Here is a 14,749-nt window from a genome sequence, read left to right on the forward strand (position 1 = left end):
CTCCTATGCCCCTGCCCACTCACCCTTTCTGAAGACCAAAAACCTCCTGAGCGAAGTGATCGCTGTAAAGACAATAACATTTTCTTTGCAAACTAACTTTTGAGGGCAGGCTCTGTCCAGAATCGAAACCAACGGATTCTACAACCACCATACTATTCAATATCCCCTGACCGCCTGGTCCTTTCTTTCCTCTACACGAGCACAAAAACTTCTCACTCTATGCACTTTACTCTCTTTCGGTAACCCCTTCTGATCCAAACTGTAGATATTGTATATTTGTGTACTGTCTTATGAGGAGATTTTTATTAAGAATAAACAGTAGAGTTCTCTCCTCTACTTTTAAAACGTACAAACAAACCTTTTTGTGTGTGTATATTGGACACCTGTGTATTTTTGGGCTATTGTGTTTTTGTGTTTTTTCACTTTAGGAATTAATTTCGCATATGGAAAAATAACTGAGCTAAATATTTTTGGAATAAGTGTGTGTGGAATTCTATGTCTAGGACCACCATATCTGCAACACTTGATACCCAGGTCCTAGGACTCTCTTCGGGTTACCCCATATATAATAACGATCTTTAGGGCGGGGTAGCAGAGACTTCTTTCCGTTGATGATGAAACCCAGGCCTTGCAACAGGATTATCACCACCTGAAGGTTCGGCATCAGTTTCTCAGGGCATTGGGCCAGGATAAACATGTTGTTTAGGTAGACTATAAGACAAATTCCCTGTGCTCCAAGAGATTCCACTGCAGCCTTGAGGACCTTTATGAAGCACCAGTGTGCTGACTACAGGCCAAAAGGAAGGGCGATTAACTCGAAAGTCTGCGAGCACTGCAGACCCTGCAGAAAATGGTGATGAGAGGGAAAGACCGTCCATGCTAGGTATGCATCTTTTAGGTCCAATGCACCATCCAATTGCAGCACATCCCTGAGTAGACGAAGGCCCTCCCCTTTAAAATGGCGATACATCAGCCACTCATTGAATTCTCGGACATTGATCACAGGTCTGCGATCCCTGTCGGTCTTGTCATCCAGAAAAAGGTTACTGGGAAAACCATTGGGATGCACTACTGACTGGCAGATGGCGCCCTTTTGCAGGAGGGCAAAAACCTCTTTATTTATGAGCGTTGTGTTGTAGGATGAAAAACAGATGGGTCTTGAGCGGGAAGCTTGCTGGGGGGAACCCTAAGATTCTATGTGGCACTCCTGAAATGTCTGCAAAACCCAGGCATCTGTGGCAATCGTCTCCCAGGCCAGAAGAAACTGTGCCAGCCATCCCCCACCCTTATTGGGGTACCTACCTCTGCTCCAAGATCCCATCTTACCTCTCGGAGTGCTGGTCACACCTGAAGAATCACCGTCCCTGAGCCTGCAGCCTTGGTTCCCTTTTTACCTTTCCCATTTTACCTTTCGCATTGAATAACATTGATCTCCCGACGGCTCAAAAGCACCCTGCACCCAGCCGCCTGAGTGCCTCTGGCCATGGACCCTGTGTCCTAACCTGCTTCCCCATTTGCCCTGAGCAAGTGACCAGGAGCCCAGCTCCCACAGCTGCGTGGCCTGCTAGCCCCCTACCTCTTATTGGATAACATTGGGCCTAACGACCTCTGCACCCAGCTGCCCCTGTGTCGCTGAGGGTGTACCAATTGTACCTACCTGACCCTGGGGGATCCCAGAGTCGATGCCCAGAACCTTAACTTCACCAGTCGAGTACTCACCTGGAAACCGATAACTCACTTTCCTGCTATAGGATAACATTGACTGGTTTGACTCAAAAAATCTTCTAAGTGTGAAGTTTTGAAACTCTGAAATATTCCTTTAAAATCATCCGAGTAACGAATTGTGAAATACTCACCTGGAATCAGGAGAGGAGTCAGTACTGTACCTTTCAACCCAGGACAGACCTGCAACAGTAATTTCTACAGTACGTACCCATAACTGAATTTTCTCCCATAGGAAAGCATTGACTGCTTTTCTCTGAAAATTCTTCCAAATGTACACTTTTGAAAATTACAAATATTCCTTAATCGTACCAACTACTGAAACGTAATTGCTTACCTGTCTTGGGTTGAGTTCCCAGTGCTGGACCTCGGAGCCCAGAACTGGACTACAAAAGTAACGAGAACCTACTTTACCTGTGACTTGAATTTCCTGCCATAGATAACATTTCCAGGTTTTCATTGAAAAGATTCGAAGTGTCAACTTTTAAAATACCTTTTTATTCCTTAAAAATCACTGCAATAACCAGAAAGTTTTTACTAAACTGTTTTCAGCTTAGACCCCAAGACTGAATCTAGGATCCAGTCCTGGGATTACAAAAGTAATCTATAAAGTAAACAACTGCATTTATGTAGGAAACCCCATTGAGCTCAATGTTAAATTGTGTTAAGAATTGTGTTGCCTACTGCAACTCCTATACCTACTGTGTTTACAAAGTTTATTGCCTTTCTGGAAAGTATTCAGCTGAGATCACTCATATTGAGAAGAATATATTTTGATACCTGTTGGTTCTAAAAAATAAAACTATATCTTTTGATATAAAAACAATTGGCCTGGAATTCATTCCTTGAGTGTGTGAAACCTTTTGCTGACTGAGTGCGTACAACGAATGCTTTACACTGTCCTCTGGTGCTGCCTTACTGCTCGACCAAGCTACCACTTTTGAGAGTAAGGTCAGCACTGACTTTAACCTCTGTTATACCTCTGGGGATTGTGGACTCTATACACATTGTACCTTACTTTGGCCCAGTATATATAGAACCACTTTCTCACAGTGGGCACTCTGCCCGAAGGTGACTGTAGGCATCTTTTTCTACGGGTCTGTGCATCCATCACGCCACATATTTAGCCACGTTTTCGGATGGATAATATGATCTGGGTACAACGTGTCTGAATCACCATGTGAGGTGGAGACTGAATCAGAAGGTGGGCGCCAAGACATGGAGGAGGTCACCTCTTTGCCAGAGTCGCTGGGAGAGTCACTGTCTTGTTGGTCTGTGGTGTCTGGATGAAGGAGGGGCTCGGGATAGTGTTCTGTTTCCAGCAGGATCTTCGTGGGGAGGGGTTTTGGCCAGAAATGTGTGTTTGAGGTGCTCAAAGGAATCCTTTCTTCCCCTTCTCCACACTTTCTCTTTGAGACTGGGAAATCTTCGTGGGGGGCATCCTTTGGTGGCTGAGCTGCCGCTGGTGAGATAATCTGGGAGATTTGGGCGCATTCCCGCACTAATTGGTCAAAGAGGCGTTGTTCCATGGGCCTCATGAGGTCATTCACTGCTCTGTAGATCGAGGAGTCATCTGCCTCATAAAAGTCTTCATCTCACTGAAGGAACATTAATAAGTTGTCCTCATAGGTAGCCTGTGAGGGGTGGATGGCTATTCTGTCAGAAATTATAGGGAGAGCTGTACGCTAACATTCTACATGTATATTGTAGTCTGGGGAAATAGTGAGTTAATATACACTCTCAGGTGAAGATATGAGGTTGGGAGGGATCCCAGTCACTGTGGGTGGCTGAGGGCACACAGGTGGGTGTGAACCCTGGGGACACAGACGCCCTGTAGGATATTGCTGGTAATCTAAGCTCCCAGGACTTTGTCCCAGCACTTGCCTTCAGAGGTCCTAAATAATTTACTGGCCTCGCAGGTTGTCAAAAGAAGAACTGGCAAATTCAAACCCCACTGGGGCATCAAACAATAACATGAGGGGAAAATACTGACTAAGCACTGAGCTGGACATCACCCTGGGCTGCGGTGAACCAGGCTTGGGCAAATACAGGCTCCAATGACTCTGGCTTAACTCCCAATATGAGGGAGAAGTGTGTTGCGCAGCCAGAGCGCCTCGCCCGATACAGCGCCCTCTAGGGGCCTGAGGACCGCATCACGGTCAACGATGGGGATTTTCATCGCCTAAGTAGCGCAGAAGCGTTCCCGTGACAATCGGGAATCTGAAAAGAAAATGCAGATGTGATCACAAAGTTAAAGCACGGCATGAAAGCTTAAGTACACTTCAGAAAGTCACTAAAACTAGTTTAAATCAAGGGGTAAATAAAACACCACTTAACTGGCTGCTGAGCAGCGAAGAAAGAGGGCGAGTAGGCAGCAGCAGGGGACCACTTTGGGACCTGGCTACTAAAAATAAAGAAGGACATATTGACTTTTATGGTTTTGTTAACCCTGGTGTTCATGGGAAAAGTAGTTTATTTTTGTGCTTTAATGGCTGCTGTGGTTTTTGATATGTGAGTTAAGCGAATACGGAAAGCATTATCCTCGCCTCAAGGTCTGACATAGAGTTCCGAATTCACTATGGGACCATTGAAATGTCTAACTGATAATTTAAAATAAAGTTATGGTGATAACTGTTTGCACTATTTTTCCTCAGTGATGCCTTTTTTCAGCAATGGCCTGTCTCAAAATCTACTGGTTCTACCTGAGTTTTCCAGCTGGCAGGGCACACACAGTGGTTCACAGTAGCACCTCGCTGCTCGTCTAGTGAAAGGGAAACCTGAGTGTAGCCTGAACAGAGGATCCTGATTTTAACGTGGATTGCTATCTTGATTCCACATGGGGAAGGGAGGTATATTGTTTAGGACTACAATGAAGATGTCCGTGGTAGAGAACGCAGATAACATGTGAGTAAGATTTCCTTAGCTATCATGAGACCTTTATTAATGGTCTTTGACACTGTGTAGAATGGTGAGCCCACCCCCATTTAGAAGCATCAGGATAACAAATCTAAATGTAGGATGATTTAACCAAAGTGCCTATATAAAAATACTTGTCTGCCCTGGAGTTTTGTCTAGCTAATGTCTGCATGAATTTCCAGGATGCCGCTTGGCAGGTGTCAGTTTTAGGGCTATCTCTTAATTGAACCACAGTATCAGCTTATCTCCTTATAGAATGAGTTTTTGCTTTCACAGTACTTGGTGTATTAAACTTTTAGTTTCCTAGTATTTGATGCATTAGGCGTCTGATAACCTAGATAACAGCAAGATATTCTTCATTTGGAGATGGATCTTTTAGAAGAGACTAAACCAGTAGGAGTGAGTGCCTAATATACAAATAGTTTACATTTTTCTAATTTCTTTAGCCTTTTAATTTGATTTTCATGTACTTTAATGGTACCATTATTTGGTGAGTTATTGCTCACATGGATCTCTAGTACATAGTCCTCACTCTTTATTATTCCATTGATTTGGCAGAAACACAATCCCTCCTGCCTGGGCATGTTATGGTTGCAGGACTCCCTGGCCATTCTCAAAGCAAATCCACCAACATCGAAGTATAATTTGTTTAATTTTATCTAATGTAGTGGATGTTAGACGCATCATGCCCAATATATGGGTGTATCGCAAATAGTGATTGCTGGGATATTTGTATGAGCCGCATTTCATGGTTTACGTATATCCCAACTGCTGGGTATTTTGTTATGTTCAACATATTCGAATAGCATATGTAATCGAACTTGAGATTGACACCTGTGTTTATTGCACCGTTTATGCATATGAAATATGTACATCACTTCCTTAGAGCGACTGTGACATTTTTTAAAGGAAGACACATCTTGTGCCTTTAATATGCCCATAAGGGGTGATATAGCCCCTGAATTAATGGTCTAAAATCAAATAATTCATATTAGTACACACCCAAAAAAATCAATAACTTGATATATTACACCTATACTGAAACTATACAAATAAAATATAAGCATAATTTTAAATATTTCCCGATTTCAAGAGAAACTGAAGGCGAGCCTAGTGCAAATTAGGATGAAACTACCTCAGATGCTGACCGTGCCCACATTTTCATCAAGATGGACCACAGATGTAATTTCCTCAGATTACTAGGTGGCAGTCTCATTACTGTGATCCTGTTGTTTTCATCTTATTCAGTAAGCCCATTCACCATCCATGGTTGGACTTATTATGGCTTTGTCTGCTGGTAGTTTGGGTAATCGGTCTACTCAGTAGTTGTGGTTGTGTGGGTGCTAGGTTATTGTACCTGGAATGGCGAAATGGTTGAGCCACCTACAGTAAGTTAGTTACCAAGACCTTTTTTGTCTGTTACATGGGCAGTGGAGCGCCCACCTGGGAGATATACACATTTCACACAAAAAGGACTGGGACAAGGAAGATGGAATCCGAGTGATGATATTTTTTATAAGGTGTTTAAAAGTTTCTTTTATTGTTTTAAATACGGTTACATCATACAGCTGACGATGATGGCATATATTAATATTCATTTTACATGACCTATTCAGCAAATTTTCATCCTAGTACAATGTTTGATGTCCTACTGTGACCAACTTAAACATTACAAACTTGTCCAACTCACCTGTCTGCACTCGACTGTCCCTTCATCAAGTTGTCTTTAAGTCCTGTACATCCAGACTACTACTTCCTTAGGCAAACTAAAAGAACAATCCTTTATATACCAGTTTGAACAGACCCCCAATACCATTATTATTTTGGCCCTCATTCCATCAAACAACCAAGATTGTGATGTGCTAAGTGCATCATCTATACGTAGGATAATTAAGCAATCCACTTGTTAAAGGGGGACCCAGCAGCAGGTGGGTCAGACAACGCATGAATCATATAAGTCCAAGCCAATAAGACTTTGGACATTCCTATATCGAAACACACTTTTTTCATATACTCCTCTTCCTCTGTAGCCCATTCTGCCATGTCGTTAAGTCATCCTTCATTGGAAAGTGGGCTACTGTTATGCCATTTAATAGCTATCTTTCTTTTAACTAAAACAAGGTGAGTAATCTGATTTTTCTGCTCACCTGTTTCTGTATTTTTCCAGGACGAGGCCACAACACTCATTGTTTCATAGTGAGGGGAAGATTCCAACCAGTAGTCCAATATAAATTGTGTAACTCTTCCATCCAGAAGCCTTTTATCATAGGGCAATTCCATGTGATGTGGAGGAAGTCAGCCTCTTCTCCAAGGCATGTGTAGGTGCGATGGAATACATTTTGTGTAATTTTATTAGGGTCAGATATGTCATGTATATGTAGTTAGTACTCCTATAAGCTTAAAGTGGCCATTTGTCAACACTTGTTTTACTACCAGGAGTTTCACACCATTCCCTATGTTAGTGTTCCATCTACCGCGTCGTGGCAGCACTCTTGTACTTTTAATAGCCGCATAGGTTTATCTGAATGGAGCACTCTATGTAAGTGAGTTATTAATTTCCTGCACCCAGCCAACATCATCATCACCATGGACTGTGTGTGATCTTGGGCTATTGTAAAAATTGTCAAGCCACAATTCTGTAGTTCTTACGTGCATCCTCAGTAGAAGAATTTACCATTTTGATAGAGATCTGTTAATGTCTCGCAGGTGCCCTTCTGCCATTTATTTATGGACATTGAACAATCTGTGCAACGGAATGTCATCATCATCATCATTAGTTACATTTATACAGCGCGTGACTACCTCCAACAATGGTGTCCTGGCGCTAGGAGCGGAAACAACAGATAGGAAAAAAAGGGGTGGGAGGGAGGACTAAAGGTCAGCTAAAAAGCCAGATTTTCAACGCCTTACTGAACAGAGGTTCTGACTCTGCCTTCTGTAAGTGGTCAGACAACGAGTTCCAGAGGGAAGCAGTTTTCACTGAAAAAGCTTGTCTGCCAATCCTGGCTTTTGCAAAGCGAGGAATCCGGAGCAATTGCTGATTATTAGAACTCAAAGCCCTGGCCTGGCAGTATTTCTGGAGTCTCTGCTGCAAGTAACCAGGGCCAACATCTCTAGTTGCTCTATAAGCAAAGGACAGCGCCTTGAACTCTATTCTCCTTTTGACCGGCAGCCAATGGAGGCTGCGCAGATGAGTGGAGATGTGGTTGCGGAGTGGTACGTTTCTAATGAGCCTAGCCGCAGCGTTTTGAATAGTTTGCAGTTTCCTAATCAAGTAAGCTGGGAGACCCAGGTACTGGCTGTTAGCACAAGTCAAGCTGAGACGTAACTAGTGCGTTGACCAGCATTTGCCGGCAGTCCACCAGCAGAAGATGAAGGAATCTTCACAAGGCTTTCAGTTTCCAGAAGCAGGATGAGGAAACTTGGCAGATCTGGGCCTTGCCTGAGAGGTTAGAATCAAATTTGAACCCTAGATTTCTAGCTGAAACAACTGGGCTGGGTAGGGGATTTAGCTTCACCGGCCATCAGAGTTCGGACCAAGGAGCAGAAGGTTGATTGAAAAACAATACCTCTGTTTTATCGATATTTATTTTCAAGCAGCTGTCTGTCATCCATGTTGCTCACACAGTGCTTGAAGTTATCGAACGCTGCTTCAGCTTGATCTTTAAAAGAAAACACCAGCTGAATGTCGTCAGCATATGAGACTACTCTCGCACCACATTGCTCGCCTAACGATGCAAGGGGTTTAAGATAGACATTAAAGAGAGTCAGACTCAAAGCATAACCCTGGGTGACTGTACACAATCTGACTAGAAGTGGAGACATGGGGGCAAACTTGCTGAGATCGGTCATGTAGAAATGAGCATAACTAGGCTAAGGTGGTTCCTGTCATTCCCAGGCGCTCCAGTCTCTCCAGCAGAATCTGGTTAGAAACGGTATCAAAAGCTGTGGGCAAGTCCAGCAGCACGAGTATGGCACAGCTACCCTGGTCTAAGGTTTTACGTATGGTTACTGCCACCTCCAACAGGGCAGTTTGAGTTCTGTAGCCTGATCTAAAGCCTGATTGGGAGTCATGGGGATGGTTGTGAGCCTCCAGTAAGTCCGATAACTGCCTTTGAACTTCCTTCTCAAGGATTTTGACTGGTGCTAGCAGGAGATAGGCCTAAAGTTCTTAAGTCTGCCAGATCCGCTTCCTCGAGGATTGGCAGGACTTATGCCTTTTTTCAAATGGAGGTATAATTCCCTGTTTTCAGGGGCGAATTCCAAATGAGGATTGAGCCAGGGGGCCAGCAGTTTGAAAAATCTAGCTGGGCAAGCGAAGAGGGGATAGCCGGATTTAATTGTGTTCAATTCGCAAAAGAATACCTCCGGGCAGAATGGGCGAAATTCGGACCATGCATTAGAGTGGTCAGGGGAGGGCAAAGTCGTGGTAGGAGACCCCGTCAATGTGTAAGAGGAGAAAATCGCCTGAACTTTCTCCTGGAAGAAGATATGTTTTCACATATGTCAGGCCCAGATACGCACGTAATGAGCATGCAAACTTGTCCCACTATAAATGGTATGGTGTGTGGTATCCCTGTACCTCTCATTAGAAGAGTATTCAGTGGGCTGCTTATATGCATACCCTCAAGCAGTGTTTTTCCCCAATTTTCACCTTCAACCAGCCAGTGCACTGCATGTTGAGCAAGTGAGCTGCTGTGTAATAAAGTTCCACATCCGGAATCTCCACTCCTCCCCAGTTCCCATTCCCACTTCTACATGGTGAATTTGACCCTACTCCTCTTGTCCGTACACAATAATTCCACCAATAATTTATCAAATTTAGCAAAGGTCTTTTTAGGAATTTCAAATATAGTGCCTTATAAGACATGCAGGGAGTACAATAGAAAACCCATTTTTGTCAAGACTGCCTTCCCCATCTATGACAATCTAAGGGTGTTCCTGATTGTAATACATGTTCAGAGTCTATCCACCACCCTGCCGATATTCAGCTTATAACCTGCTACTCCAATATGTGTGATGTGGATGCCAATATATCGCAAACTATCACTCACCTAAGTCAGTCCCAACTCAGGGAGACATTGGTCTGGTTTATCTTTAAACCGCCCCAATGGAAACAATTTCGATTTAGAATGATTATTCTAAAGACTCGAGACCTCTCCAAATCTATTTAAGGCATGAAGCAAGATAGGCGCTGAATACAGTGGCTGCCTGAAATACACCAGATCATCAGGCGCATATGATGCCACTATATGTGTGTTATTACCGAAATGAACCTCCCCAAATTCTGAGCACTTCCCACAGCCAGTATGCATTGGTTCAGCGGCAGGCACAGACAGCAACTTGAAGAACGGGCAACCCTTCCTCGTGCCTCTATTCAATGCAAATCTATTTGCCTCTGTCGTCCCTGTGCGGATATTTTCCTTAAGTTATCAAAACCTTTACTTTTGCGAGCTGAAACAAGTTTAAATGCGATGTTTGTGCAGTCTTTACCTTGATTGTGAAGCCCTATAAAACCATTTTTGGGTGCACTTTGTGCTCTATCAGACGATTCGTCAATTAATAAATGTTTTAATAAACTACCACAATACCATGAAATTGTTACAACTTTGCAGTTGCCAAATGCGTAGCATTCGCAGCGCGTGTTCCCTGTCAAAATTGGTGTTTAAGCCTGGATTTGTGCGTTAACCACTTCAAATATTGTCTACAGAACACAGACTTTCTCTTAATCTAAATAGGTGTCTCATAATTGTCGTTGGCACATGCGCCACCTTGATGCAGGTGAACATTTCTCTATTATTTTAACTTTTCAGAAATCCCGGAGTTTCTTTGGTTCACATGGCAGCAGTGAATCCTTCGCCACCTGGCTCACTGAATTCAAATAAGCCCGGCTTTGCAAGAGAGATCTTGGGAACCACGTTGGAAGGAAAGTATATCTGCTCCGACTGTCGAAATATACTGCGGAGGCCTTACCAAGCACAGTGCGGGCATCGCTACTGTTCGTACTGCCTCAAGAGAATTATAAGGTGATTATTGGGTAAAAATATATTCATTGTCTTTTTTGCACTGTTGTTCATCGTGTCTCATTCCTTTTTCGCTAACGTTCTTACCTACTCATTTTTTTTTGTTATATGTAAAGTCTTCACTAGTAGGGTGCCTGTAGTCATCAGTTACTCTTCCCTCCTTTGTGATTGTGTATCACTTCTTCATTAACCTCATTGTGATGTTTTTAGAGAGAACTAGGTATAAGCTATGTACATAGATGAGTATTCCCGTCTGGGCATTTTGTCTTGGCCATTAGTTAGCACCGGGTTTGTAGTGTGGTCTGCATGTAGCCTTTCCTGCTCCTTTCATTGTGTTAGGCACTATTGTTGGTGCGCTTCAAATCGCTAGTGTACTTGAAACCCATACAGTACTGTTTTATATATTTAAATGTTATTTATACGTATTACTTTGATTGTACAATTTAAAAGGCATGTGTCTCATAGACCACCTTAGAAATGTTAGAAATGCAAGCATCATGGATGAAATGCAAATTAAAAGATGGTTAGTGCAACGTCTAGACGAGTGATCCCTTTCGCTTGAAGGGGAGGTGGCAAATGGTGGAATACGGAGAGTCGCAAGACTCATCACTCCTAAAATTATGGTGGCTGAATTGATTGCATTAAGTCGTTTCCTAGTGCAGATGACTGTTTGGTGCCGTAGGTGAAGGGCATGTTGCATATAGCCTGACCGGAAACTTTCTAAGATCTTTGCATAACCACCTTCTCAACAGACTAAGATTGCGAATTCTTACAGGTTCAGTGATCAAATAGAAAATACATGTCTTGCCTAAGATAGCGTTAGCTGTTTATTAGACTCGTGATAGCAAAAACAGAGAATACAAGAGTGTTTTTGTGCCCTTCAACATTAAGTATATTGCTTTTACATTGATGCACAGGTAAAGAAAAGCTAGCTCCTCTTACAATTCTTAACCAGTGGTACTCACAGACAGTGTATGACATCCCACCCCTGTTTGCCCTGCCATCAGCACCTCCTTTCGCCCCCAGGTGAATTGAGCTTTGCAGTTTTATGAATAGCCACAGTGGATGAGTGCGTAGATGTCCAAGCCCCTGCAGCAACATAGATGGAAGAAACCTAGTGCATTTTTGCCTTCATCCATGGTTGCTATGGTTACATGATTTGTTGCAGCAATATTTTTTCAGCCAAGTGGTTAAAGAGGAGGTGGAGTTGCTGCTCTAGGATCACTGCTGCTCTCTTACCGATATGGAGACCAGCGCCGCCCACATCAAACATGGCACAAGACCTCCCCTCTCAATAGCTTTTCTGAAGCACAGATACGAGCTGCTTCCTCGTATGGTTCCAGCACACCTACTGCACATACACATCCGCTCCAATGTCTGGGGACACGTGTGCTATGCCTCTCTATCAAACCCATGGCAGCATAGTGTTCCCTCCTATTTTAGTCTAAGCAGTATGTATACTCTATCCTAAGCAGCACTGCCATCCATGCTACTGGTAATCTGAGGAGCACCATGATAGCACAGCACTCCATTTAGTAGTAGAAAGCTTTATTCGATTTTAAAACAGATTAAAATCATAAAAGTAACAATCATAATATACAATTTCATAGACAATCTTAAAAATACATTAACATATTATTAAATACTAAATTTGCATTTACAGAGTAAAGTCTTACATAACTACAATTTCAGAATAAAAATGTTGGATTTGATTTCCACCGAAAACGTAAACGATTCCATACATAATTACTAAACACACTTCAATTTTAAGCCATAAAACCTCCCAGGAACTACAATTAATCATATTTGGAACGAATTTTCAAGCAGTTTTTAAGAAACATAGCTATGCTGAAAGCATTGGATACTGATTCTAGATATTGTAGTGCCATAAGGGCAGGGCGGCATCTGCGCAAGCCCTGGGATTGCAGTAATGGAATGATCCAACGTTTGCGTGGTAATTTATAAAATTTACAGAACAGTAATACGTGGATAGTGGTCTGTTTGGAAATACCATCACAAGGACACCGGGTAATTGTAATAGACCAATCTTGTCTCTTTGGGAATGTAACCAAACGGAAACATATATTAAGCCTAAATCGTGTCAGCAAATATTTTTCATAGCTGGTCAGACAAAAGGTGAGATACGGTTGTATGCCCTGGGTACATTGAATTGTTAAAATATGCCGGTTTGTCACTTTATTAATTTCTTGGGTTATACGTAGTTCCCTTAAATGTGACAAACATAGCGTTCTTAAGGTCTTTCTTGTAATGGTGGTTAAAATAGAAGGTTCTTTCAAATACATAGAAAGATCTAGATCCTTAAGGAAGTTGTGTACGTAGGACAGCCACGGGATATCTGACCAATTGTCTAGGCCCAAACAGTCTAAAACTAGCCCACGTGTTAGACTACATTGATCCGTAGACCAAATACGGTGCCATAGTAAAATTGGCTGAATTTTAATATAATCAGCAATGTAATCCATGCCCAATTCGGCATGACAAGCGAACGCTGGAGAGCATTGTGGAACGGCCAACAAGAAACTAATAAAATTGTTCTCTACCCTCTGTAAAATATCCACGGGTACATAACCCCACACCCCAGCCCCGTATACAGCTACGCTGTGACACTTTGAATGATATATTTGTATAAGTTCTTTTGTGGGGCTTCCCTATTTTACGGGCAAAGGCAATAAGGGCAGAAGTAGCTCTCAGAAACAGGAGATGCCTACTAGAAATGGCCGGCTTCCAAGAAGAAATGTTATCGAATAAAATACCTAAATATGGGTAGGTCTTGGTGCAATTTAGCTTGGTTTCTTCAATATGTATCGATTTTTTTTCTTGGCTGTCCTTTTACCAAAATGCATAGCATAGGTTTTTTTAATATTGACCATTAAGCCCAGTGAGGCCATGAATTTACAGTAGGAGTTTATCTGATTCAGAAGTTGTAATGGGGTGCGCGCCATGATCACCACGTCGTCCACATAAAGTAACGCAGGAATGGGACGACGGGCGATTGCTTTCAGGTCCTGACTCCCCTCTAACATGGCCTTCTCGAGACCGTTGGTATAGAGGTTAAATAAGAAAGGAGCCAAGATACACCCCTGTCTGACTCCCTTGGTAACTGCGAAAGGGGGAGTAAGCTCACCGTTCACCCCAAATCTCACCCTGGCCGCTGCTTCCGAATACAACGCGTGTAGAAAAAGTATTATCGGTAAGTCTACGCCCAGGTCTGTTAAAATTGACCACAACCTTGAGTGAGAGACACAGTCAAAGGCTGCGGTCAAGTCAACATAGACTAAATGGAGATTGCCTTTTTTTGCCTGGGTGTATTTCCCGATGAGAAGCGAGAGATTCAGTGCCTGCTCCACTGTGCCCAGACCCTCCCGGAAGCCATATTGAAGGTCTGTCATGATGTTATTGTCCTCAGACCAGGCCCGCAGTCTATCTAGGATCAAACGGCCGGCGACTTTACCGAGAGAATCCAGGAGTGAGAATGGCCTGTAGCATGCGGGGTCGTTACGATCACCCTTCTTAAAAATGGGCAACAGAGTAGAGCTTGACCAGGATTTTATAAGTCCCCCTTTTAGAGCTGCTTCAATTACTCTGGTCAACACTGGCGACCAGAGCTCCTGAGTGTGAGTGTAAATATCCAGGGGTACGCCATCCGGCCCAGGGGCTTTACCAGACTTTGAGGATGTCAGGGCATTAATTACTTCATCATGACTGAAGGATAGTTCAATGGGATAGGGTGATGAGTATGTGATTGCTTCCTCCCCACTTTCACTTGGATTGACACCTTCTGCTGAAAATATTTTTGAAAAGTGAGAGACCCATCCTTCAGCTGTAATTGCTACCTCAATGCTGGGTCCAGAGTTCCCATCATCCAGGAACGGTGAGTTGACCACTTTCCAAAACATTAAACTATTTTTTCTGTTACAACTCTTGTGGAGCTTCTCTCACAGTTCTTTTTTTCCTTTCCATCCTACATTGTTTTTTTGGACAAGTTATAACACTTTCTCAGCTTCCTGACTTCTAGTTGGTCCCTCTCAGGTTTGCACAAGGCTTTTTTTTTAGATTTGAAAGAGCCT

At 43.0% G+C, this 14,749-nt stretch overlaps 1 protein-coding gene across 2 annotated transcripts in view; it reads left to right on the plus strand.

Annotated features, from left to right (window-relative positions):
* The window catches only part of TRAF2 (TNF receptor associated factor 2), a 500,022-nt gene that overhangs the window by 125,839 nt on the left and 359,434 nt on the right, over positions 1–14,749 (plus strand). For both annotated transcript variants that reach the window (XM_086921177.1, XM_086921176.1), the window contains exon 3: positions 10,452–10,664. In XM_086921177.1, the coding sequence (XP_086777303.1) occupies positions 10,452–10,664 (213 nt within the window). The remainder of the gene's footprint in view (positions 1–10,451; positions 10,665–14,749) is intronic.

This window comes from Lissotriton vulgaris, chromosome 5 (genome assembly GCF_964263255.1).
Source record: "Lissotriton vulgaris chromosome 5, aLisVul1.2, whole genome shotgun sequence".
NCBI classification, from domain to species: domain Eukaryota; kingdom Metazoa; phylum Chordata; class Amphibia; order Caudata; family Salamandridae; genus Lissotriton; species Lissotriton vulgaris.